This window comes from Haplochromis burtoni, unplaced genomic scaffold (assembly GCF_018398535.1).
Source record: "Haplochromis burtoni strain Fernald_Lab_line unplaced genomic scaffold, NCSU_Asbu1 Contig_322, whole genome shotgun sequence".
NCBI lineage: Eukaryota > Metazoa > Chordata > Actinopteri > Cichliformes > Cichlidae > Haplochromis > Haplochromis burtoni.
This window is the reverse complement of record NW_024582683.1, coordinates 291,087-318,772: the sequence shown is the minus strand read 5'-3', so window position 1 is coordinate 318,772 and position 27,686 is coordinate 291,087. Positions and strand designations below refer to the sequence as shown.

General features: G+C 38.8%; 1 protein-coding gene across 1 annotated transcript; it reads right to left on the bottom strand.

The window, feature by feature from the left end:
• Positions 1-4,545: 4,545 nt before the first annotated feature.
• Positions 4,546-25,946, bottom strand: pamr1b (peptidase domain containing associated with muscle regeneration 1b). Its single transcript, XM_005941748.2, has 14 exons — positions 25,608-25,946; positions 19,128-19,304; positions 17,945-18,070; positions 17,274-17,388; positions 13,360-13,577; positions 12,575-12,682; positions 10,045-10,215; positions 9,678-9,869; positions 8,639-9,487; positions 8,370-8,546; positions 7,538-7,604; positions 7,156-7,385; positions 5,601-5,959; positions 4,546-5,528 (listed from the first exon to the last, which is right to left on the bottom strand). Exons 1-14 carry the CDS (start codon positions 25,765-25,767, stop codon positions 4,953-4,955), a joined length of 3,525 nt encoding a protein of 1,174 aa, XP_005941810.1. The 5' UTR covers positions 25,768-25,946; the 3' UTR covers positions 4,546-4,952.
• Positions 25,947-27,686: the final 1,740 nt, after the last annotated feature.

Here is a 27,686-nt window from a genome sequence, read left to right as displayed (position 1 = left end):
TTTTTTTTTTTTACCTAATTTTTGTTTCTAAGAAAAAAGAGAGCCACATATGAAGATATTTGTTTAAAATTTTGATAGAACAGTATAATGTCCTCGTAAGTGGATATCAGGCCCTTGTAGAGCAAAATTTAGTATTTTGGTCTAAATAACCCAAAATGTGATGTCTACATATGTGGACGCCAGGTCCTAGGAGGTTAAAGCCCACAAAGGTGTCAAGTTTCCAATTATTCATGAACCATTCCAGTCTGGGCACAGTGTTGTAAAAGTGATATCTCCCACACTGATTTTCAATACTAAAATAAACCTCTAAAGTTACAACATAGCTAAAGAAGTTAAATAACTCATCTCAGACTTAACCCAGACAGCATAAACAATTCTACCTTTCTAAATGTTTTGATTATGCAAGGTGGCATGAGACCTTTTTCTGAAAGGAATAAAGAGTTAAAATGTCAGAAATGCTAAAATAAAATTCTCCTATTGATTCCATTGAAAGACAAGACATTATAGAAATATAAAGTAAGTAGGTCAATATTTTACTTTCACAAGGCATCGTGACACATCCTCAATTTAATGTTTTTGCCTCAGTGTAGCTGATAAAGACGTATAGTTACAGTGTTCCAGACCATGGGCTATTAACGGTTCTGTGGGACTGTCAAACAGCAACCTTTCTCACTCTGGAATTTGAAAACAGATTTTTCTTAAACTCTTTCTGTTTATTTATCAAGATTTCTTGCTTTCATGTACAATTTTTAGGGGGTTTTTTTGGTTAGATTTTTTTTTCTTTGCTCAGCTGCAACAGGACTGTATGAGAGAAGGCTTTTCACCCCTCCATAGGTGTGGCTTGCCTGATCAAGTACAAGTAGCATATTTCAAACATGATGTCAAAAACTGGCTTTGTAACAAGTTTGTTTTCAAAGCCAATGAACTTTCAAAATTCACTGGCTACAAAATACCATTGACATGAATTTGCGATCAATGGACTGATCTTTAAAGAGTGGGATTTGACTCATGAGAGTGCTGTTTGCATGCTGTTTCCTGTCAGTTCAAAGCCCTTGAAATCCATAAACCCCTTTAAGCTGATCTGTTAGGGAATACTCTAGTTTGAGTGGGGACATAGTGATGAAGCAGTGCTTAAGGTTACTGTTTCTCTGACAGCATGTGATAGATCACACTGAATTATCATTGAAGTTACTGTAAATTTAGATAAATATGGTCTTTGCATTTAAAGCTTATTAACCTCTTAAGCCCCAATGCCCCCTGATACGGGGGCAAAAGGCAGGAGATGAGTTAGGCTTGAGGCTTAAGAGGTTAAGCAACAAATAAGTGCATGTGGCGTAATGCAAGCAAAATCCCAAACGCAGAGTGCTGACCAAGCATTGTCAGGTATGAGGGGTTGGTGGAGCACTTTTTCAACTGATTTGATATTACACTGCACACATGACTCAATACAATGATTGCATGTTTTCAGTTGAGGGACCCTTTCGGTATGTATGCAGCAGCCCACTAGCTTGGAAACAGAAAGGCATTTGTGTGACCAGCACTAATTAGTCTCTACAAATTCTATTTGCAGCTTTGCCACCATGGATGTGGAAAAGTAAAGACTAATTGAATGGAAATAACAGAAATACATTTTTGATTTTTAACACAGGTAGTCTTAATTTTAATGTTTCGCTTTTCACATCTTCAAATTGAAAAGTTTAGGGAAAACTGAAGATCAAAAAGAGGGATCTGCTGGAAAATTCAACATAAACCAGAAAACCATCAAAGTTACACCAAGACTGTATCAGTATTATCTCTTCTATTGTGTAGATATAAAAAAGAGAGAGCAGACAAGAAAAGAAAATGTGTCTGGGGTGTCTGATGAGCAGCACTGCTGACAGGAACAGAATGAGCAGTATGGACAGGGTGATAGCTTTGAGAAAAATAATAAGAAGCTTGTCTCTTTGGGAGAGCCATTGATGATATTGACAATCGAGGGGCTTACCGCAAGAAACTCACCAATCTTTCACAAATGCATCATGTAGATTATGTGCAATATGGTATTCTTCCTTTTGAAATTAGCCCCACTTCTACTAGCTGTGGGCTGTTGGTTTCTAGGAATGCCATTTATTTGAGTTATACCTATGTAATGTAGGAAGGCATGACAGTGCACAGAGTAAGGGATTCCTGGCTTAAACTCACTAGCCAGCTAATGCCCTCCTGTGTGGCATTGCCAGTATCTCCAGGTATTCAAGGTTTCTCCTTTAGTCAAAGATATGCATGTCAGGTTAACTTGTCCATAGGTGTGATTGTGAGTGCAATATACCTTATAGAAAATAAACAAACTCAAAGGCTTACTCAGCATTAGGAATGGCCCAAAAATTGATTATCCCGAGTCATATTTGGTATGGTTATCTTTTTTCTTGACACAGCCTAAACTCTCTTAAGCAGGCTTTCTTGTACTTCCTTAAAGTATATGAATCGTTTCCAAGTTTTTTGAAGAGAGCCTTTTTGCTGACTTTTTTTCCGTTCTCTGTCAAGATGAAAACATGCTGCTTCAATAATGTACTATTGAAAAGGTTCCTAACTCAAGGAATGAGCCAATGTTGCTTCAGCCAAATCTATGAAAAATGCTAATGATGACACAATTAGTCCAACATAAAATTTTATTTTTGCATGAGTGATGTGATTCCTAATAATCTATTATTTGAAAACTTAGCATATCTCAGGATGGAGTACTGTTGTGTCCTTAAAATCTTAAAGGAAAGTGGACGAGAGCTTGGAATTAAAATTGTTTCCTTTGAATGTCTCTTGTCCTCTCAGCCTTCCCACCCTGTCCTTTTAACTTGTCTCAGTCTGGGTCTTACATTAAGAATTTCTTAAGCTGCTTGGTTTTCACGTAGATATTTCTGCACAAATCTGTTACCCAAGATTACTCGACTGTGACTTCAGTGTGACCTCAAGGAATGACATATTAGCTAGTTTATGGAACAGTTTAAGTAATTTATTTTTATTTATTTGTATCATGCTTTAAACATAATGATTTGTTAACTACCCTGTACGCAGTATTGTATTGACCATTTAGGCTGAAGCTGAAATAAGATTTGATAGAGATAGCATGGTAAGTTGTGAAGTGCAACATTGAGTCAATAAGACAAGTAAGCGCAATTCAGCTTTCCATCTTTATGCATCTATTATTGTTACAGATACAATAATAAAAAACACAGAAGTTCAATGTTTGCCCTGACTGACATGTAACTGTTGTAGTGTGTGGACACTGCAGTTTAGACTGAGTAAATCATAAATACAGGTGGAAATTACGGTTTAATTAATAATAGTGTAACATTAGCAAGATTTGTTTTAAACATTGACAAACATTTTTCAAATTTACCTTTAGTACCAGCAAATAAGCTTTATGACTGAGAGCTAGGGAGGTCTATGAGAAAAATGTGAGGAGCAAAGCTTGAACTGTAAATGCAGAAGACATTTCTGGACATTACAGAAGAAGTCCCATTTTGTTATGACAACAATGCTAACAGTGGAGTATGTGGGCATCCTTTTCAGCTCAAAGGCTTCCTCTCATGCTGAGAAGCAAGCACAGAAAGCTCATCAGCCTAACTGGGAAACTGGATCAACACCTAAACATTTTCTTTAAGTCTGGTGTTAAGTATTTTACCCCTCCGGCTCTCCAGTGTAAACTATTTTCTCATGGTAGCATTTTCTCATCATTATCCCAGTACTTTGTTCAGAGCTACACCTCTGTTCCCAGGCCAGTCAGCTTATGGTTCAACGTTGCCTGTGTCTCTATTGATGATGCCCTGTGAGCTTACAAGGGCCTGTGAACAGACGGTCTCCCAGCACAAGTGGATAGGACTGTCCTCTGGGAAACATGGGACTATTGCTAAGCTGTTGTTCAGCTTTGGTAAATGGTTGAAGAGAAAACAGAAAGTCTTTGATAGAAGATGTTCCTGTGAAGAGAAAAAGGGAATTCCACCAGTTCGGCATTCCAGTTGTGACCTTGCATTATTAATATCTCCTGTTGAACTGTAAAAGGCCAAATAGTTTTTGAACAGTAATAAGTAGATGTTATACTAAACACAAACGTGTTCGCTAAAACATTATATTGGGTGGAATGACACAAAGCAATTGCAGCCAGCTGGAAATGAAAGCTCAGGTCATTTTTGTCTATGCCGTAAGACTGCAGTGTTTCACCAGCTTCACCGTGTGCATAAATGGAATAAAACTACAGTAATGCATTGCTTACTGTCCCTTTTTGTAACTCATTATAAGCTGCAGGTCTTTTGTCTAGGCAAACTCACTTGGAAGTTGTATAATGGAGAAAAGTCACAATGGAGGTAATTGATTTGGGAAATGATCTGTGAATAACTTGTTATGTTTATGGTTGTGAAAATGGTGCTGCTCTGACCCGGATTCATTCCATTGTGTACTTCATGAAGCAAATATAAGGTGCTTTTTCAATGTACCCGAATCTGTCTATAGAATATATTTGTCATAAAGACTTTTACACCGTGTGAAAGGATAAGAATAACCAGTCTCATAAGCTTCACCACACCAACCTTTCCTTTAATAAAAATGTCATGATTTTTCTCTTTCAATAAAATATGTACATCTCTGGAGTCACTTGAATTGATATAATAATTCAGTACATTACAACATATATACATAACAGAGGTTACAGTCTAAACCATTAACAGTCAAATACTCAGATGAATGATTTTCTTATCAGTTTCAAGTGTTTAATCTCAGGTTGAAAGACCTGAACACTAAAGTCTTCAGATAAAGGACCGATGCATCAGCACATCTAATGTGCTAGCACCCCCTTCAGTTTGAGCACTGTGATGTCCAGTGTTGGTTCTGCGTTTAGTAGGAAAATGCCCTTGTGCATAAAAATAGATTAGACAGAATGAATTCACTAAAATAGAGATTAAGCAGAGGAGAGGACTGTAAGATGTTTATTTCATATTGCTCTCAATCCAGTCTTTAAAGCTGGCTACATGTGTGTAGACTGTGTAGAGGTCAGGATCACACTCCCCTTGGTCATAGCCAAAGCTCACCAGTCCCAGGAGTCTCCACAGCCTTTTGCTCTCCCCTTGCGCCTGTGCATAACCAGGCTTTCGGTTATCATTGACTTGATTCTCAGAGAGGGCAGGGAGGACAAGAATTCCCCCAGTGTCAGAGGGACATATGTTAGATGGTCCATAGTCGGGCTTTTGGCTGGCACACAGCATATTGTCTGTTACACTGACTGGCACACCATTACGAGCATATTGCTGCTCACATGGGACTACATCAGCAAGGTGAACGAGCCCAACCCTAGCCTTCTCATCAGGGCCTAAACTTGACTCGGGCATTGGAGACCAGCCCGTCACAAGTCCTTGAGTTGATGTCAAATCTTCTTCCTGGTTTTCTGACAGGCACAGAGGCAGGACTTTTTCTCCAATCCTTGCCTTGTCCAATAATTTGATCACAGCAATGTCAGAATCAAGAATATTGGGGTCATAGTTTGGATGAATAACAATGGAGGCCACCTGAAAGGAGAAAAGACATGCTTAGTTTTATCAAAAGGGATTGTGTGAATAACAAGACTTCCAAGAGCTTACCCGCAGGTGTTGAACACCTTTGGTTTCCCTGTCATCATCACGATAGTGCTTCCCCACAACCACCTTTATTGTGGCAGTGTCCAGGGGAAAAACCTTGCCCAGATCTGTCACACAGTGAGCAGCTACGACCAGAACCCTTTGGTTAACCAGAGCTGCACTGCAGACCAGCTGCCAGTGAAAAGCCTGATTGTGTTTGCCAGTTCCTGCTCCACCATCCTTCTTCAGGGACCCTGCCTGGCTGTCTGCCTTGGTCACCTTGGTCTCTGTACCCTTGGTGGAGCGGCGGTAGATGGCAGCCAGCCAAGGCCAGTGAGCCTCTTCTGGCCTCTCTGTGTCAAAGGTTGGATGCTTCCCACACACTGCCAAAGAGAATGAGAGGTGAGACCATTATCAACGGGACAGCAGGAAAAACAAGACATGAGAAATTGAAATTGCACTGAGGTTAAGTCAACATTTTGAGCTGTGGGACTGCTTTTATTTAAAGTAGTAGCATTGATGGAGCAGAATATAAAACACTTAAAGGCTACAGAGCCATGTGAAATGTGACTCCCTGAAAGAAGAAGTGAGAAAACATCATCTTTAAGTACACAATTTGCACATAACATAGAATGGTACCTTGTCTGTATACACTTAAACACTAAACACTAATACCAATTCACCAGAATTACAAAATCAGACCAAAGAAGCAGACTATTCAAGGATTTTATTCATTGATCTGGTGTTGTTTCTTAGCTCAGTACCATATAGCACCATATAAAAATGAATCTTCCTCCAGTATTTATTGATGTGTTTTATTTAACAGTGCTCACAACATTGCTTTTTTTTACATTAGTAATAAGGAAAGTTGTTTTAAAAAAGGGCAGTCCATTTTGTGATTGTTACCGTACAAATCTCATATCCCATAGAGAGGGAATTCAATTTAAGAATGCAGTAAAGAAAATAAAGAGTAATAATCTTGAATAGTAAGATAATAAGTTGTTTATATAGGCGTATATTCACTATATTCAGTATTTAATTAACAGCTAGAAATATTAACAACTTTAATAATGCATGATACATATATATATTTAATATAAACAGCTCATCTTCACTGTTTAATATGATGAAATAATAATGTGTAGATAGCAGCATTACATCAGCTGTGTTTTAACTTTGCTGTTATAGTCTTCTCCACTCTAACTGTTTATGGAAACAAGAGGCATTAGTGCTACATCTGACATCTTTTATTGAAAATTCTGTCATTGCACCGATGTCACAGCTGTGCTGTACATACCAGCTTATGAATTTGAGCTTAGGTTCTTAGCAAGCTTTCACTGAGGAGTAAAAAGGCTGTGCAAAAATGCTTTAATCAATGTCAGCAATTAGAGACAAGAATGCTTTTAGAAGGTGCTTTTGTATATGATCATCAAATATTACTTCATTATATAAATTGCCATCAAAACGCTATGTCTAAGTTACCACATCCTCATTTTTAATGTCTGTACAGGATTGTTATGTGGGTGTAAATCACTGTATTAAAAATGTCTGACAACTAGTGGTCCTCTGCTGCCCTCACCTGGTGAACAGGAGACATGGCGCCCGCTCCATTTCCCTGTCTTCAAGCAAGTCCGACGTGGACTGCCAAAGTGGTGGTAGTACTGAGATGCACACTCATATTCTATATGTGTGTAAAGATGGTGGAAACCCTGGGGCAACTGCGAAAGCACCAGGGGGGCTTTAGTGGGACTGTGCAACTGTGGCTGCTGGCCCATGACTGAGGAGTAGAGCTTGTGCACGGGTGTCTTTCTGAGGGGGAAAATATGCCAAAGGTATGTAGTAAATGCATTATATGAGTCCTTAATATTAATTCTTCAGCTAAATGGCATACATACCTACACAATACTATATATTTCTGGTTGTCAGTTATTCTATATAAGATGATGTTTTAATAATCATACCTGGATGGTACCTGAGGGGGCAGAACTTTTTGTTTCACCAGCTCTGAGACTTTGGGCTCACGACATGCTGCAAATAAACAAATATGTTTAAAAAACCCATTCATATGAAATATGCACAAAAAATTCAGAAAAGTGACACTACATGCAAGCCAACCGGCTGCTGGTTGCAGTATTTTTTCTGCTAAAGATGCATGTGGAATCTATCTGTATATGTAACACTTAGACAAAAATAAAATAGGAGCTTTTCCCACAATGTTAAACCATCTTCTTAGAAATTCATTTCTAAATGCTTTTCACCTAAAAGCCTTTAAATTGTATTAATAGAGGCATGTTTTGCATGCTGTTTCACATGGCCTACTTTGGCTGTGCCTGTTTCTTTAATTTATTCATTATAAAGCTGTGCCAGTGGACAGTTTCTCCACTTACCTCTTGGCAAAGAGCTACAGGGCGCCCAGGCCAAAATCTATTAAGAACTAATTAATATTTACAGCTCTAGCCCTGATGGATCATTTTACTGCCAGAACCCTTTCATTAATAACATTTAGCATTAGCGTTTATTCAGCATTTTCAGATTATTGACATACAAGCCTGTATATCTACAACTTTAATAGACTGATATAACATCCACAACCATCTATTAACTGTTAATTTTGTTCTCAAACACTACAGTGTCCTCTAATGCTTCAATATGTCTGAAACCTACACACCAGTCCAGTAAAAAAAGAAAGAAAAAATGCTGTTTGTATATGCTTAAAAAAATTTTTTTAACAAATCTCCAAACAACAAAATCTTAGTAATTAATTCCATAAAAAGGCAAAGCAGGCACTGGTACCTCTGACACAGAGGGGCTGTTTGCCACTCCATGTGCCATCCGGCTGGCATGTGCGTCGGTCATCACCACTGAGCGCATAAGATTGATTGCACTTGAACTCTACTGTTTCAGGCTCCAAACCTGGCACCACCTGGTGGTAGCCATGGTAAAGGCGAGGTAGAGTTGGGCAGCTTTTTTCTGGACAACAGAGAGCGGGTGAGAGTGAAGGCCAAATAAAAGCAGATAATTATTCACTCAATTATTCATATTGTCGTCATTGATTCCCTTACCGGTGAAGCTTTGGTTGTCTTCTCGCTCCCTTTCTTTCTCTTTTTCTTTCTTCTCTCTTTCCACTTCCTCCTTTGTTTTCTCAGTTGAATCCTTCTCCTTTTCATCCTTCGCAGTTGTTGATTTTTCCTTCGGTTTCCCACTTTCTGCTCTGTACAGGGTGATGTTGACACGAGTTGGAATTATTTTCCTCCCTGGCGGTAGAGACCCTATGGTATTATTTTCTTTACTTGTGCTCTCGGTATCATGTGAAACAGTGTTGTTCTTTGTCATTTCCAGTTCAGGCATTTCCACTGTGTTTTCACCCTCAGATATGACCGTCCTGAGCTTGGTATCATTGGGGCCCACTTTGTCAGGATCTCTTTTCCCATTCACCTGTTTTTCTTTTCTTTCACTTTCTTCCTGTCCTTTGTCTTTTGTCACAGGGACCTCTGTAACATCTGTCTTTCCCTTGTCAAAGTTTGTGTCTTCTTTTTTTTCAGGTTGTTTTGGTTCTTTCTCTTCAACCATGTAATCTAGGCTGTTATCAGGGCTTTCGCTAGTCACTTTATCTTCCCCACCTCCAGATGGCTTCTCTGGGCCAGTATTTCTCTCATCTACCTCTCCTTCATTCCTGCCCTCAACCACAGTTTTCCCAGGAGTCGTCCCATTATATTTATCTTCCCCGTCGACTGCTGTTGTGTTCTCCTGCTCAGTGTTTACATCTTTTCCAGCAACACGTTCGTTTTCGCTAGTTGTGTTCTCTTCTTCTTTCTCTTTAGTTTTACTTTTATCTTTGTTACTGTAAATATCTGTCTCTTTGCCCTTTTCTTTTACTTTGTCCTTTTCTGCTTCATTAAGAGTGTTATTCACTGTGAAGAAAAACATAAAAGAGATTATTAAGAGCTCATAGTCATAGCTATTCATTGTACATTGGCCTGTACGATGAATAGCTCTAAGGCATTGAGTCATTTTCTCTCATCTATTAACAGCTTACTATTAAAAAACCCCAAAATGACTCATCCATCTCCAGTCTACAGTTATTAAGACATATTTTCCAACCTTTAATGCAAACAGGAGAAGTCCCACTCCAGGTGTTATTGGGGAGGCAGGTTCTCTGAGAGCCCCCACTGAGTTCATATGGCTGGTGGCACAAGTACTGTAATGCAATGAGAACATCATTGGGCCCATAAACCAAGAAGTGGTCCCCATTGGCTGGCTTGGGTGGCAGAGCACAGACTCTTTCCACTGGAACTGAAGGAAGAAAGGAAAAAAAATCATATTTATTTTCCATGAGCTGCACCATTTCTGAGGCAATATGTATGGCATCCAGATGCAAGCTAAAGACACGCATACTGTATGACTTTCCCAGATATGAAATTGTAATTATTTTGAAGAGGGAAAAAACCTATTTGTATTATTATCCTACCACAGTCTGGAGCAGGCGCACTCCATGTTCCGTCACTCAGGCAGATGGCGTGACGAAACCCCTTCAGCTCAAACCCAGGGTCACAACGAAAAGTGATGCGTGCACCAGAGTGATGAAACAGACCCTCTGTAGATCCGTGGGTGGGCACCGGAGGCCTGCGGCAGCCCACCACTGACAAGAAACACAGACATGTGGGGTTTATTTATATACACACAAAGTTTCCCTTTTTCCGAACTAAATGTCCAGTCATCAAAATTACAACGCATAGGAGGCATCTCTAACATACCTCAACAATCAGTTGAGACCACACAAACAGTTTCAGCAAGTTCTTTCTTTTCCTTTCTATTTACAGGTCAGACAGGTAGTCCATAAAGCAAAGAATAAATTTTTCTAATTCAAAAGTTTCCTGAGATTTAAAAGCACTGCCTGCTACCTCAGAGATTCATTAATAAATAATTTCACTCATCATCGCAAAGTGCGAACAGTTAACAGCATGACTTTAACACAGGGCTTGTAAATAAGGAAGAAATAGATGCAATAAAAGCCCTTTTAGTCAAAATGTTCAATTTTCCACTGCTGTAAAAGAGATTTTTACGAAGTCGGATAGTAGAGACTGGTAATGTGTTTATGGAATACTGTGTGCAACTGTCCCATAGAAGAACCTCTTGCAAAAATAAAACAGTCTGGGGAAAACTCTTCTGCATGTGCACTGTAATCCTTAATCATTAAGCACAGCTGCACATATGCACACAAATGTTGTGATAAAGGCCTGCGAATGGGTTCGCAAAGCATGTGTTAAGACAACAGTTATCATATCTCTATGAGGCTGTCTCGGGAGATTTGTTATGTTGTTGACTTTAAGTGGGATCAGATCCATGAAATGCACTGTCTGTGGTTTTTAAGCTCCAAACCAAAGAACCCTCCCTATAATCTTTATAACTGAACGGCATTTCCAACCTTCAGTCTTTTAGGGGATAAGGAATGCGCTTGGCAAACCAAAAGTAGAGAAATAAACTGTAGCTGACCTCTTTTGAATATGTATAAAAAACCATGAAGTGCCCAGAGGTGCCGTGTGCATTGTTGCTCTTTTCCCATGTCTTTTATATGCGAATGTTTTCAAAGACAAATCAAAATAAATGCGGAGTCATTAGAGTGGAATGCTAACATATTACACATCACAACATGTACTGTAAGTAAATCATCGTTTCTTTCACAAGTTCTCTGGAAACTGAGTTACTTACTGCATACTGAAACTGATTATTGTCAAAGATAAATTCAACTGACGCTGAGAGGGAAAAGAAAAAGAAGAGAAAGCATTCCCTGTTTTTTATGATAAAGTGTCACACTGTCTTGTACCAAATGAGTTTTTAGCTTTCGACAGATGACAGGGTGATTACAGAAGGCATAAAATATGGCTAAGGTCAGGTTCATATTTGAAATTCTCCATCTGACTCTCAGGCAGAAATACAGACTACATTATCACCACAAAATGTAAGGCATTAACGTTGCTGCAGCTCTTTTCCATTCAAATTAACAGCTGAGGATTCCTCGTGAGAATACAGATGAATGCACGCTATGTGAAATCAAACAGCCTTTTTTTTAAAAAAAAAAAATGGGTGTCTCCTCCAGTGGAAAATACTGTCTGTTGTTATATAAGTCGAATTGTTTCACCATTAGTTTTATGGACTTGAATGTAGCCCTGAAAAACAACACCAAAAGAAAAAATGTGGAATTCACCAAGTCTGCTTTTGCAGAATCTTAAAAGAGGTGTATTGAATACAAAAACACACCAGACATCTATAACTAAAAGACCTTGTAGGCAAACTTAAGGTTTGGTAACTTAGGGGAGCAGTACCTCCAGAGCTCCAGGGCACACAAATATTTAAGGTGGTATAAAGTGGCAGTACAGTAACAAAATGTCTTGACAATAACCACTCGACAAAATCTATTCTGTGCTTCTTCTCCTTGTCCACTTCCTCTTGCTGCCTTCTTTCCTCAGTTAGTTTCTTGTCATTTACCCTATTTATCTGTCAACAGAAGAAAATTGCTTAATTTTGCACATCTATATGTGTTAGGTGGCCATTTGGGTTTTGCTGTTTCTTCCAGTGAAACTTGAAATCAACACATATGAACACAGACAGTCCTGACCGTATGACTGTAGCAGGCAGCTGGCCTGATCTCAGTCCAGACCACAAACCTCTCCCTTGTGAAAATGAATCACTGCCTGCTTTGGGGCAGCAACAACAGTAAAGAAAAGCCTCAGGGAAGAAATCAATTCTCTGTAAATTTGTTGTGACTAGGCGTGCCGATTTTCAGATGAAAATTACTGAAATAATTTAGGGATTTTGTAAGCCTCAGTACATTAAGACGCATGTCTTTCCAATGCCTCATAAGATGGAAAATAGACTGGTTTAGTCTTTCCTGTGATTAAAACATGCATGGATTTTATTTTAATTTCCAACTTTAATATATTTTCTCCAAAATATCAGTATTTTGCTCACCAAAGTCCCCTATTATGTTACAGACTCACCATTTTCACACCTCTTGCCTGTGTAGCCAGCCAGACAGGCACAGTGGTAAGAGTAAGAACTGTCTAGGATACATGTCCCATCATGCAGGCAAGGGGAAGAGCTGCAAGCTGTGAACATACAGGCAACATTAGGGTACAAACAGAAAGACTGTCTTTATCAAAATAAAAACATAGAAAGCTGAAATGTGTGGCTGCAGACGTCAGGCTACATCCAGGAATCATACTCAAAGCTGAAATAATTAAAACTTCATTTCCAAAGCCCACTGTTTACTTTTACTACATCTGGCTTAGGCATTGGTAACATGTGTGTGTGTCTGTTTTTGAGTTCTAGACCTTGAGAATGAGGGCATTTCTGTGAAGTGAGGGCATTTTGGTTTGTAAACAGGCTGTTAACAGACTCAACACCCATGACAAAGTCTTTTGCCAGAAAATGTAGGTGCTAGTCATGCACTATTAGGAGCTTTATTAGGTACTGGACACTAAATACCATGGAAACGTCTTTCTTGTTTGTATTTGTTGTGATTCCAAAGAACCCCGTTGTTCATGAAGAATTTATAAACAACTTCTTATCTATTCCCTATACAAAAGCAAAGATTCCAGGTCAATCTAAATATCAAGATTTTGTTTTAGGTTTAAAGAAAATAGTTTTCTTCCATGACGACTCATTTAAGAGGGCTTAAGATTTGCAGCTGGGAAGTATGGTACATTGGCAAGGGTACTTTAAAGCAAAGGAGAAAAGCACTGTTCTTATAGTAGAAGAGATACTACTTTGTTATGTAACCTACCTGAGTTCTCTTGGAAAGTGGCAAAGAATCCATCAAAATTCTTGTAACCATCAGACACAAAGAGAACATGCAAACTGTTGCCAGAGCTGTGAACTGGTGCAGGTCTGTTATTCCCACAGTATCTACCGATAACACGCGAGTGGATACTGTCTCCATCTCGGACTTCCACATAGTCATAATGACAAGAATGGTGAAACTCCAGACTCAGCATCATGAACCTGCAAATACAAGAATCGTGGCAGATTGAAATGGCAGAGAGTAGAACAAATGACTCAAGGCTATCCAACCATCTATTCTCTACTGCGTATCCAATCAAGGGTCGGGATGTGCTTCGACATAAGACTTAAAATTTGCTATTCATTATTTTTGTCTTGATGCTATTTGTGTCCACATGATGCTGATGATGTGAATAAAGTTAACAAAATAATTACAGTTCTTAATGGTTTTCCTTTCCATCTCACTGAATCTTATATTTACAAGGTAGCACAGCATTTAAAAAGCTAGATTTCTGAACTGTTTTTGTTTTGTTTTTTGTTGTCAGATGCAACTAAGTCAGATTAAAAAGCTTTGTTGTAGCCAGTGTTGGATTTAACGTTTTCCAAAGTAACACATTACTGTGTTTTACATTTAACTTTTCATAAATACAGTAATTTAACGCATTGCTGTACTGAATTCAGTAATCACATTACAGTTACAAATCTTGCTACTTGTGTTACAATCTTGTGTGAAAAATCTTCTTCAGTTATTTGCATGCCGGGCAGATAGAAAGAAGAAAAATCAACCAAACATGCATTTTTTCCTCCCTGCACATTTTTGCTACAGTCAGCTGATATCAGAACCAGAGTGCAACAAAAATAAAGTGCAAACCACATCCAGGGCAGAAGCAACTGCATTGTACTGCTAACAGAACTTCAGCTCTTTGCGAGCTTTTGTACAGACAGCATGCTAACACAAAGCTAGTCAAGAACTCAGACTGATGATAAAGCTGAGTGCATGCTGACCCCAGCCCAGCAGCCAGAGCCTGAACTTCAATAGGCAGCAAAGGCAGCAATGAGCTCACAGCCTACATTTCTTCCTGTTCATTTTTATACCGTAGAATCACTGTGGCATTTGCTTTGAATTATCTTTAGGCTAGTTTTAAAATTTATTTTTGTGTTTTCATCTTTGTGTTCATGCATAATAACTAAAAAAAAGATTTTAAAGTAAAGGGATCACTAGAGGTCATGTCGGATACAGGCAAAAGCAAATCAAATGAGATGCCTATTATTAACTTTGTGGTTTGGGTGAGCCTTGAAACCTCTAAAGAATGTTTGAAATAGTAAAGTTCAGTGTATCGTGAATGCTCATTATTTGCATATATCAGTGCCATTTCATTATTGTAATAGGCAGGATGTATTGCTAATAAACAGTGTAACCCATTCCATTTCAAATTAACATACTGTTTTGTTTGTTTGTTTTTTTCAGAGAGGAAATTACTAAGTTGGTCAGGCAGAAACACATTTTCCAACAGTCGGTTTAAAAATAGAAACGCACTTTGGTTAAAGTTATTAAAATGTGACAATGGCTGCACTTATATTGCCCTTCAAGAAGGATTTGGCCCTTCTCTTTAGTTTGTCACATGCATCATGGCTGTAAATTTTAATGAAGCACTTCATACATAGCTTTAAAAAAAATCCTTGCAATCATTAAGTCTCTTTCACACACACTTCAAGCCCAGACATCAGGAACTGCATGCTCGGTCTGAACCTAGCTGTATGGAGCTTTTGTTCTTCTAAAAACCTGCACAAACACTTGCCCATAAAATCTGTATGTGTAATGGAGAAAATAACAGAAATAGAAATTTATCACAGGACTGAGAGGCCATAATCTTACCAAAAAAAAATGGTGTTATGGTTTCCAAACCTCCAAACTCTTTGCCATCAATCCTCAACATACATCTTCCAGCTGAGTGGAAATTTGACTTAACCAGGCCAGTTGATAATATTTACTGCAGATGGACAATGAAGATAACTGAGGATTGAGAGCCAATCAGAGTTGACTTGACAGACTCAAAGTTTTTCTGTATTTATAATCAATGGTTAAATTGATATTAATTATTTTTTTACAAGCTGGTGTGCAACAGTAGGATGGTTTTCCAAGGACTTTCAGGTAGCACTTCACTACTGTTGACAATCTGAAAATTATTCATAATAACTGGGTCATTGTTTTTTGTTGTTGTTGTTGTTGTTTGCTATTTAACACCTTTGCTTTTGAGCCCTTAAATTTATTATTGTAGCACTGCTGCAGGCTGTCTCTAGGAAGGGTAATTATGACCCACCAACAATCATCAATTCTAAAGAATTTCATTTAAAATGTATTACTGTGCTTGGCGCTAATGTTGGCACATCATACAAATTTTAACTGCTTAAAATCAACATATTAGCATCTTCACGATAAAAATGTCACTATATTTATCAGATACAGTATTTATGGAAGTGAAGCTAAAACCAGGGCCACCGGTGGATTTACAGGTCATTATTTCAGATGAATAAGACTGCCATCACAAAATATAATCACAACCTATCTGAAAAAGTCTCGAGCCACCCTTTAAGTGGCTAGAAAAATGGAAAATAGGTGCTGCAATTTATTGAAATTTGTACAAGCGTATAAGGAAATACAGTGTATAAGGCAAAAACAATGAGAGTAGTTCTCCAGGCTTCTTGAAAGACACTTGAAAGCTTTTATTTTATTCATATATATATATTTTTGATGTTGGCTACCTTTCTCTGTCAAGATGATCACATTGCAGCAATAAAATTGAGGTCTGGGCCAATCTGTGACTAATAGTGTTTCTTTGTGTTTTATCCAGGTATGATTTTACTGTAGTGATTCTGTTTAGGAAAAATGCTCAAAACAATTGCCAGTCAGATGTTTTCCAAATTCTGTTGCACGTGTCTGGTCTTTAGTGGATTTGTTCTTTTCCCTTAAGACATGGACTTTCCAGATACTGTTCATCTGCTGCAGAGAGATTTCTTTTTAGGCCTGCCACTTCTTTTGCTGCCCTCCACTTGTCCAGTTTCCTCATTTTTTAGGACACACTGCATCATGCTGAGGTTTGCCAGGTTTTCTGTAAAAATCTCATAGTTGATTCTCAATGAACCAACTTCTAAACCAACTATAGTTGGTTCAGAAGCTCTAGCTTATGCCTGGAAAACTGTGTTATCTTTGACATTTTTCATATATTCAATTAAATAAACCAGTTGTGTGTTTTTGCAGCAGGTTGCTAGTAAGTGCCATAAGATACGATTTAAAATGTTTTCTTTGCTAAGTTGTCTGTTATAGATAAACACATAACAGACAACTTGAGAAAGGCACCAGACGCATCTCTTGAATCTGGTGCCTTTGAATGATTCATAAAAACATTCCTGTGAAAATTAATCCCTGTCTCTCTTCCGCAGCATGTCTTCTATCCCGTCTTCCTTCTCTCTCCCCAAATGGTCGCAGCAGATGGCCCCGCCCCTCCCTGAGCCTGGTTCTGCTGGAGGTTTCTTCCCGTTAAAAGGGAGTTTTTCCTTCCCACTGTCACCACTGTCATATGATTGTTGGGTTTTTCTCTGTATGTATTATCATAGGGTCTATAGGGACAATGTAAAGTGCCTTGAGGAGAATGTTGTTGTATAAATAAAAACTAAATTGAACTGAAAATAGTTAGATCGAGTGACTGGACCGAAAAAATGAAAAAGTAGCCAATGTCAAAAGAAAACATTGAAATGATCATCAGAAAGCCTGAAGAACTTAGCCACAAAATACAAAGAAGAGTAGCTTAAGGCTTTTGCATAGTTCTATAACAAAGGTACTACTAACTATTCTAAAATAACACAGAGGAAAATGAACACCAGTAACTACCTACAGAGGAAAGTATCTTAATATCTTACCTGAGTTCAATAGTAAATGGCCTGTCCACCTGTATGGTCCACTCACACCTAGCATTGTTAGGGTAGCTCTCCAGGACCAAGTGGCCCTGTCGTTTATGGATCACCCCTCCACACTCTGGAAAACACAGAAATTTAATTTTGAAAATATTGATTTGGGCAGCTACTTCAGTTGCTTTAATTATTGTTTTGAAGAGCCACTTTCAAATGCTTTGCTTAGCATTAAGACAACAGTAATTGCATTTAGACTTTCAAAGTCACTGCAGAGAGCCTACAAGCAACATAAATAAGGATGATCACAACACACACACACACACACACACACACACACACGTTGAACAAAGGCATTCAGCAGCTTTGGAAGGTTTCTGCTTTTAATTAAATGTATGTCTGTCGTGCCCGCTGGTAGAATATTTGCATTTAAAAGCTAGACCCAGTGTCCAAAACTAACATCTTAAATAGCTTTATAGGATTCCTGACTTGTCATTTAGCTCCTTATGGAAAACCTCCTGGGCATGACTGCATTCCAAGTTGGCACAGCTTTCCCAAGATGGAGATAAATCAGCAGAGATGGAAAAACCATATAGTACGTGGTATTCATTTCACTTAAAGTAAAACAAATGATTTAGAGTGAAGCCGTAGGATCTGTTAATGGGAAGGATGAAAAAACTTACTCATGCAGTCTCCACCAGACCAGCCAGGTCGACATTCTGCGCAGTATTTGCCATTAATGAAGAAATCATCCCTGGGGCCCCATGTCCCATTGTTGCAGCGTTTACAGTTCTCAAATATGCTGCAACCTGAAAGAGGAGAGCCAGAAACAAAACTACAGTAAAGTAGAAGATAAAGTTGGATAAATGAAAGCAAATAACATTAATTATCTCCCGAAGATGTGTTTGTATGTAAGAATAAAGAAGCCTTTATCTGAATGGCTTATGCTGTATTGTTGAATTTTAACAAACCCACCAACCCCTAAAATGTTCCCTTTGCATCAACTCTGCTGAACTCGTTAAGGTCCTCTTTCACTGCAATAGAATGTGAAAACATATCGCTGCTTCCTGAAATAGAAATGTGGAGAAAACCTGTTGAAACAGTTTTCTTTGAGGCTGGATTTTCACTTAAGAAGCTGTCCCGTCCATGGGGTTGTGAAGAGCAACATCTGACCCAAGTGGAGGCATGGATTTTAACAACGCACGGGCCGGGGATGTGCATGTGGAGATTTATGGTCGTACGCTGAGGTTGGAACACTTTTTTGTGTGTGTTCAACAGTTAAAAAGTAATGTACAGGCATCCATTTAATTCTGAACAGCTGCTTTCTTCCCCATAAAGGAAAAACTCTGCATGCTTGAACTATGAAAAAAGGCATGACATACCTCTACAGGCAAATGGCATGTAAGGAAAAAAGAGGATTTGGAGCTGCAGCAAATGCAAACTCATCTATGTGAATAAAAAACAAAAGGATCTAGTCTGATTTCATTCACAAATCAAAGCTTTGAGTGTGCTTATTCACTCCTGAATCCTGTCAGCTTTCAGAGGATTCTGCCAGTCAGTCAAGAGAAGAAGCCAGTGTGAAGCTAGCCTGGAAACAAATTATTTTACACACAAATGCAGAAGTTCTTTTCAGTCTTTCTGTCACACTGTCATGCTACAGTGCAAACAGCTGCACAGATGATAGATAGCACTTGGTCTTGCACAAACAACATGGCAGATACTCAAGATATTCACGAAGGTCGCTCCAACAGATGCATACTTATAAGGCAATGCTCGATATTTTAACAGCTTCTTTCAGTGAAAAGAAATAATTCGAGATTTTATTAGATTCATAGTATTATTTAATCAGAATGACATTGGTTTTACCTGGGTGGATAATGCAGGGATCACACTCGTTGATGGCATTCCGGCAACAGGGTACTGCATAGCCTACTGGAGTCCCTTGGAGGGGACACTTACAGCGAATCACATCATACTCGCAGCATCCTCTGCACATAACATTCCACTCCGGACCTGGACAGTGGTTGTACAAGTGCCTGTAATCTAAAGAAGACGATATCTCAGCAAAAAGCAATTTGTTTGTGTAACCTACATTTCATTAGCAGTGACGATGAGTCAAAATTAATAGTTCACCTTTTTGCAAAATGTGAGCAGAAAAGGGTTACTGGAAGGATTCAGTTTAGTGTTTATTTGAGCCACTGTCTCTCTAGTTATTTCCACTGTCACACGGTTTCTCGCTCCTTTTTAGGAAACCACAAAAGTCTCAGCAGTTTACCACCACTGTGTGTTATTACGTCAGACGACATGCCAAAATGGTTAAATCACTGTCATGGAAAACAATACCAAATCATTAATCAGAAAGTGATATATTAACTCCAGTGTAAACAACAGCCTTCTTCTTTGTAAAGTTTTTACCTAATAAATGTGACGTTTTATTGGACTGGAAAACACTGATTCAAAGACCTTTGAGTTAGAGCGGTTATGATTATGTAATAGTGGATTTAAATGCTGAAACAGACAAGTGGAAATTCTCTTGTGGCAGATGTGGAGAACAAACCAAAGCTGCACTTTAAACTTGGCACATTGTCACTACAACATTTTGTGCCCTCTCCCCAGCCTGCAGTCATAATAGCTTCTTTGCTCTCAATCACTGACTTTTTATTTATAAAGTGATAGCTGAACACTGGCTCTAATTATTGTTTATATGTCAAACCGGGACTCTAATACACAGACCTAAGTGCACAGACACACAAAAGCAACTACAAGTGTTTAATCTCTCAGTGCCTGGCAGTCGAGAGGCAAGAAGCACAGATGTTTAGACTCGTCTCTACTTTCTTTTCTCTAATGATATCATAAAATGTCGCTCTGTCCATCACCGGTCTGGCTTCCTCTCCAACTAGAAGAGATATGGCATACATGGTGATATTAATCAAACAGAAAGCAGGTTGGGCAGTGGAATCCCAGCGGACGTTTTTAAAGGACAGAGATTCATCTTTATAAAGCCATTGCAGTTTTTTGACTCTTTTATGTTTTAGTATATGGGCTCAGCTGGATTTGTGCATTAGAAGTGAAAGGATGTTCAAAAGTCCTGAAAGAACATGGTCTTCTGAGGCCTACTTAAACTGCTACAGATCTAAAAACAAAGATAATAAAAATGTTTGGGCCACTGGGCTCATTTTCAATCAGTCCTTTGATTGTGTTACCACTCCAGCTACCAATAAAGCTTTCTTGAAGAAAGAATGCCAAGTTCCATCCCTTCAACACTGTCCTTGTAAATCAAAGCTGATGTTTATGCATGATCTTCTTTGTTTAACTTGGACTGTCACCCAGAGACAAAAAGAAAAAAATAGAAAAGGGGGAAAAAGAAAAGTCTCCTTCTTTCCTCTCAGACTGACATGTTTGTGGATTTCTTTTGACCAAATGTGAGAACCACAAAATTCGATGGGTTTAACACTCATTAGGACAGTCACAAAGACGTGTTTTTAGCCACAATAAGCAAACAACTTTATGATACTCTAATTGAAAACTGCTGTTCCATAAGAAAGTTTTCAAAAAGGTATTGCGCATGTTTTATTGGGTAGCTTTTTGCTCAAACGCCCTTAAGAAGAATCCGAATTGTTTCTTTCATTTACTGCATGCTTGTTTTTTTAACAAAAACTGGAACGAATCACCTTTATCGATACAAAGGTTCATCCTTTTTTTTACTGCATAAGAAGGAGAACCCTCTAATTCCTGTGAACTATGGTTGTTTAAATCAGCGGAGATCCCCAGACACTTGATCAAAACAACTGAAAAGATCCGCAATGTGATTGGTTGTGTTGTTTATGTAGCCTTCTGTGAAAATAAATCGCTATGTTAGAAGTATCTGTAACCTTCTGCATTCAGTAGCCAATGGCTCACAGCTGTTGCTACTGCATAACACGACTCCGTCCAAGCTATAAGTAACTATATTTCAAGAATCACTTCAGTTATGATTACAATATGACCCAAACCACAAAATTCAGACACTGGGATTTGTCAAAGTTTAATGCCTGCCACGTGTAGATTAAGAGTTGCTGACACTATCACTCCCTCTTACAGGACAGCTTTTCTGCTTTCATGTTAAGGACAGTGGCCAAAAAGACCATGAAATCTGATTCACAGGACATAAACATAAAAGACACAGAAGCGCTTATGAGTGGTCTTGGTAATGTCATTACATGGATCACTGCCATTTGTCTTGCCTTTGATATACTGTAGAAACGTCCGTCATCTGCCCTTAGCGCACTTTCACAAGAATACAATCATTTACAGTGGAATACAACAAAAATATTTTTTTATTTCTTCAGCCAAGTCTGGAAAACATTACTCCCTCTCACCTCAGCAGTCCAGTGACATCACTGTGCATGCATTTATGACAGGATCGGTTCCCAGATTTCCATAAGCTGTGTTCTTTCTGTGCCTACTTGAGGAAACTAAACTCGGGCAGCCATGTTTTCAGTGTTTATACACTGTGACTGAATTCAGTTTGCTGACCTCCAGCTCTGTTGATAAGGCTGTTATGTTTTCACTGAACCATGACTCCGAGGAATCTCCCGCTGGGGGTAGGACACATGCTGGAAAGCATCGATATTTTCCTGGACTGCTATGTCCTTTCTTTAAGATGCATTTAGCAAAGCTATTTTTTACATGGCTCTGAGATGAATTTGTTCATTTTAGCAGGGAGCCAAAGACTCAAGAGTAAAAATTTAATGTGTTTTTTTATTTTTTAACAGCAGTTTAGGAAGGTCTGAACAGGTTTGGAAGGGTTTTACTAATGTCTTCCATTGCATAATCCTGTCTCCTCTAGCTGTTTTACACAAACACAAGCAATGAATGTTGCAACATGCAAAGACCCCTATAATTAAACCCAAGACTGTGGTTATTTTATCTACCCCTTGTCTCTAATCACAAACTGTAGGTGATGACAGTAGTTGTCAGAGAGGGTAGGAAGGCTCAGAAGAAATCTATCTGAAAACAAGGTTTGCTTTTGTGTAATGCTTTAAGGCTGCCTTCCACAATTTTCATCCAGCGTGCCAAATATGTATTATGGTATTTTCGAACATTTCTACATTGTTACATATTTTCCCTGTGCATAACTAGCATTTTCTGTGACAGAAGATATGCAGACATAGAAAGACATTTTAATTTGTCTTTTCCATCCCATATGTTAGGCTCTTAAATGTACTCTCCAACATTTAGCGATGCTACAGAAATAAAAATAGTAATAGTTATAACAATAAACAGTCATAACTTTATGCGTCGTATGGCACTTTCAAGTGCTTTGCATTTTCAAGGAAGCTGACTCTGCTGCTCACTGTATTTATGTGTATCCTTACAGTGACAGCAGTAAGATCAGGGGTAGAAAGGAAAGCCTTCCTGTGACCTTGCGTCTGGACTTAATGCCCTGCTGGCATACTTACCTGAGGCTTATCCACAACAACCTGTGATTATTGCCACTTAGAAAATATATAACTGTGATGATATTGTTCAGTTTCATTCTATGTTTTACATTAAAAATATATTCACAGATTTTAAAATGCAGAACCAGCACGACTGATGGCTCGCAAGTGACTCAGAAACCCCATCTGCTCTTAAACTGTTCCATGGTTTTGGAAGCATTTTCCTTTGACTTGAGCTAAAAATAAAAGCATCTGCATTTGTTGCATTAAAAGCGTTTCTTGCAGCACTTTTTTATACTCTCGTTGACATGAACAAATTAATTGCTGCCTTCAGAGTTTCAGATAACTTATCCAATAAAGATTTAATCTGATCTCAAGACACTATCACAGATGCAGCTGGGCACAATGCTAGCTGTGGAATTTAAGCCAATTACTGTCTATTTTTTCCTTTGTTTACTACTCTGGAACTCTTATCAGCTTGAGTCTTGCTTCACTCTGTTTTCATTCTAAACCAAGCAGGACCACAATACAGACGGGACACCAGTTGGGAACTTCAGGATGAATCTGACATGCTTAGGAAAATCATTGCATAATAATATGGGTTAGTCACATCTGTTATACATGGTATATCTTTACTCTCATGTTTTGACAGATGTTTTTTTAATAGAATAGTTTAACATTTGAGAAAATGTAAAGAAGATAGAATGTGCTGATTGTGTTTAAGGGTGACAGTATTAGAGTAAATAGTTAGTTTCCTCTTGACAAAATGGAGCTTATTTCACACGGTAATAACTGTTGTTTCTACAGCAGCTGTGAGTGTATGTGTATGTACAGTATTTGTGACTGTGTAATTCATTTCCTTACTGCCCACAGCAGCTGTCTTTTTTGTATTTTGAGGTTGGATGCATTAAGCTATCATGGAACAAGGAAACTCCCTGGGGAGCTCTGTGGTCGCTGTGACCTTGAATACATCCTGATCCTGGAGTGCTGATCCCAGTGGTCATTCTGGAAATAGCTTTGAATAAACTTTCCTATAATTGGAAACCACAACCCCAAAGAAATACACTATTATTCTATTATCAACAGTAGTTTTCTGGAAGTTCAAAGACATTTATAACTATACAGTTAGTCCTTTTTTCTTTTTACTGCAACTACAAAAAAAGATTTGACCATTACTTACCTAATCTAATTTAGCCCTCTCTGACAAGCCCCACTGCTTTTATTCTTTTATCCAGACAGCTGTGAAGGCATGCACAGGCAATACAGTTGTCAGGCAACCACTACCACACACACTATATGGTACATGTGCAAAAAGGGTGGGTGTTGCTCATTTGCTCCCCAAACTTGCCCATCTCAGCCTGAGAAAGAACCACTTAATAGCCGACAGTGACACGTTTTGAACACGCACTTACGAATAGATGGATATTCTCCTTTTTCTAAATAGTTTTCTAAAATTGGACTCCTTGGGGTAGTTTTGTTGTAGTTTGACCTTTTCCAGCATGATGTAATTGGTAGTTTGTAGCACAACTCGTGCACTATAGCCCAATCCTGTCATCAACTGTGGTGAATGGAGTCTGAGGTGTGAACATTTGTTTTAAGCATTTAACTATGAAACTTGAATCTGACATGTCACACTAATTTTCCAAAGCCAGAGGCCAGTGTTTTTCATCATTCAATTTGAAGTTTGTGCCATATCCCCCCCACCCCCACCCCTACACACACACACACTAATATGAGTTTTACAACTGCTTGCTTTCGCCATTATGTCCTACTGCCCAGTACTCAGAAGCTCTTAAATGTTGTATGTTTTAGCTTAACACACAGTAAGGGGAGGGTGTTTGGTGGGCAGAAGATCCTAAACAGGAAGCCTTGCACAATTCAGAAACATTCAGAGGGAACGCCAAAACATGCGAAAATAAAAAATACACTCACGCACGCATGCGAGCATGAGTGTAAACAAACCACAAAGACAGGACTTGCATGCAAAAATCTTGAAATTATTTTAGGTTTCTCAGTAGAAAACATCTCTCATCAGCTGATTAGACACGATTATATAACAGGCCGTGCTGACAATGATTCAGCTGACTGACAACAACAAAGTTGGTAAATCAGTCAGTGGAAACTCTTTTAATCACTACAGCAGAATGCAGTTGCACTCTGCCAAGCCCTTTGCCACATTTACCAATATTACAAATTGAAGGGAGTGTTTTACTGCATGAGCCACGCAACGAAGAATCAAACAGAGGGCAGAGGTTTGGTTTCGGAGCCTTGGAGACGGCGTATGGTATACACATTACCACGGTCAGCATGATTGTCTCAAACATGACTCATGTCTTCCTGCAGCAGTTCAAGGGTAAACACGCAGAGTAAATCTCAGTCTCTAGGAGAACTCCCTCAGATAACACGTTAAAGGGAAGCTTTTGCACAAAGGAGAAAATGTTGGCAAGATTCAGCTGCTCTATTAGAACTGCAACAGTCTCCCTTCACCACAAGGAATGTGTGGCAACATGCAACTCTTGTTTTGTTTTGTTTTTATTTAGTAACAAAACAACAACCACAGTGAGAAGGAAAATATATGAAGACTCCTAGAGTTTCCCATTTTTTATGAGACAATAAACAAAGCCACACAGGACAGTGCCTTCCTCTGTATTTCATAACAAGAACTTTAAAAACAAACATTACACAAGCTGATCAGCTGTGTTTTTCTTTGCTTGCCTAAAAAAACGGTATAAATCACTGGGTTGCTCTCTGTCACTGTTCAACAAATGTTGCTGAGCGCCGCTGCACTCGGAAAGGAAGAGGGGATGGCAAGAGTGCTGATGCCGGCTTTTTAAGAACAAAGAGCCAAGAGGCTGCGCCAAACACAGAGATAGGAGAGGGAGTAAAACGGAAGAGTGGTGAAGGTAAATTAATTGTCATTCTTTACCGTAGGGCCAGGCTGTCCCTTGGGGCAAGGAGATGGAAATGAAGACAGAGATGAAGAGAAGCCAGTGCCCCTTCCCAGAGATAAAGATGGTGATCCAGGGGATTGTTTGGATACCCCCATAGGTTTTCCCCAGCTGCAATCTCCGTCCCGCAGAAAGCATGCTTCAGTCTGGAACTCTGTTTACTTTCTGAACTCAGCTGACATCACCTTCTCTCTGCCCCTCATTCCTCCCCCTCCCTCCATTCTTCTCTCTCTCTTTTTCTCTTAACTTTCTTTCTTCCTCAATTTCCCTCTCTCACTTCTCTTAGGCTTCAGGTTTCAGCCCAGCCTTGCAAGGAGTTCCACTACCAGTGGTCTCCTGAAAACTCCCCTCGCCGCACTTGGGAGATGACGTCACTGCTCATGAATGAAAGTGAGCGTGAGTGTGTTTTGCTCTTTCTGGTGGCATGAAATGTGACAAACAAAGTAGTGATCAGTTATGTGCTACAATTGATGTCAGCTTCACTCAGGCTCGGGCTTAAAAAATGTTGATGTCATTATTATCACACCTAAATAAATGGGAAAAACAGGGAGTGTGGGACTGTGAGTGTGAGGATGTGATTGAAGGGAAATTTCACTTCTGTGACACAATAATACCCTAAATATTCCAAACACAAGCATCCCATTTCTATGTTGTTTGGAATATTGGGCCCATATTAATACTGTTTTTGGGCAGGATAAATCTTGTTACACATTCCATACTTTAAACTTTCTGATTGTTGAAATTATTCGGAGTCTACTGTTCTTAGTTTCATGTGTTGTTTGGTTTTACATTCTCAGTTATTCCTAACATTTTGAGTTTTCAATTCTGATTATATTTTAGTACCATTTGCATTTGTTTCCTGAGTGTTTTCAGTCTTATCATGTGTCAGTTCCCCTAGTTTTAATTTATGCATCTACATTTCCTCTTTAGTGCTATTCTCACTCCTGGTTTTATTTTGATAGTCTTTTGTATCCCACCTCTTGTATTCAGTTTTACTTCCTCCAGTGTTTCATTGTATTAACTGCCTTCACCTGTGCTTGTTTGCCGAAGCTGTCTCCACTTCCATTGTTACTTTTATTAAGGTTTGTGGACATTTGTTAATGTGCAGCTGTCTTAATGTCCCACCACAGCATTTTACACAGGTTGAGGTCTGGACTTTTTCTTACAGAAATTCTCCTCCAGATTTGCTGGTGTGTTTCTGTGGAATACAGAAGAGTTAATGGTCAACTCAGTGACTACAAGGTTCCCTGGGCCTGTACTACCAATTCAGTGACACTCAGGTTATCTTTCTGCTATCAGGATTCACTTACCTTAACATTAGCAATCAGGAAAAACAATCACATCAAGCTCGTTACTAATGTGCTAAGTTGGCCCTGCGCATTCATATGAAATGGGTGGTGTTAGCAACGTCTAATGTCTGACAGTTTATACGACTCTTCTTCAACACAAAATTATACCTTTGAGTGCCACCTACTCCTGTCAGAGACATTGTTAGATGATGATAAAATTGAGATAAATAAAAAAGAGCAAAATGCAACAATGTTGCAAAAAGACACATTAATGCTACCGAAAATTAATAATCTGATTATTTAACGTACAGACCTGTTCAATAAACATTTTAATGAATTACTTATTTTATCACTGAGTGCCCTCTTGGCGCCGTTGTTTATTTCTGCGATGATTAGAGCACATTAGAACTTTTAAATCTTTATTTTTGGATACATTTAAGCATCAAGGTTTACTATCCTCTGCAGTTTGAGAGTAAAGTTTAAATATAAAAACAGGTTTCAAAAATAGGCTTGGTGTACATACAAATTTGATATGAGGTATGCAAATACAGTATAGGTGCAGATACTTACAAAAGAGATCTTACAGGAATGGTGATGCTATTATCTGGAGAACTGAAGGTTATTTCCCATCTGGAACAGAGCCTACTCTGGAGCAGGATAGGTTCACAGTATAATGACAATATACCTCAGTTAGAAGTGAACTGCCTTCTTCAGAGTTAACCCAAGTTACTTGGATGAGCCAGGCATCTCTATTTTTGTCTCATCTGG

Bases quoted from the DNA above. Each gene is read 5' to 3' on its own strand.
- pamr1b (XM_005941748.2), bottom strand. From the start codon at position 25,767: ATGCTTTCTGCGGGACGGAGATTGCAGCTGGGGAAAACCTATGGGGGT. The intron at 13,578-17,273 runs GTAAGATATTAA...TTGTATTTGCAG, and splicing joins CCATTTACTATTGAACTCAG to GTTCATGATGCTGAGTCTGG. The intron at 5,960-7,155 runs GTGAGGGCAGCA...TCTCTTTGGCAG, and splicing joins CCATGTCTCCTGTTCACCAG to TGTGTGGGAAGCATCCAACC.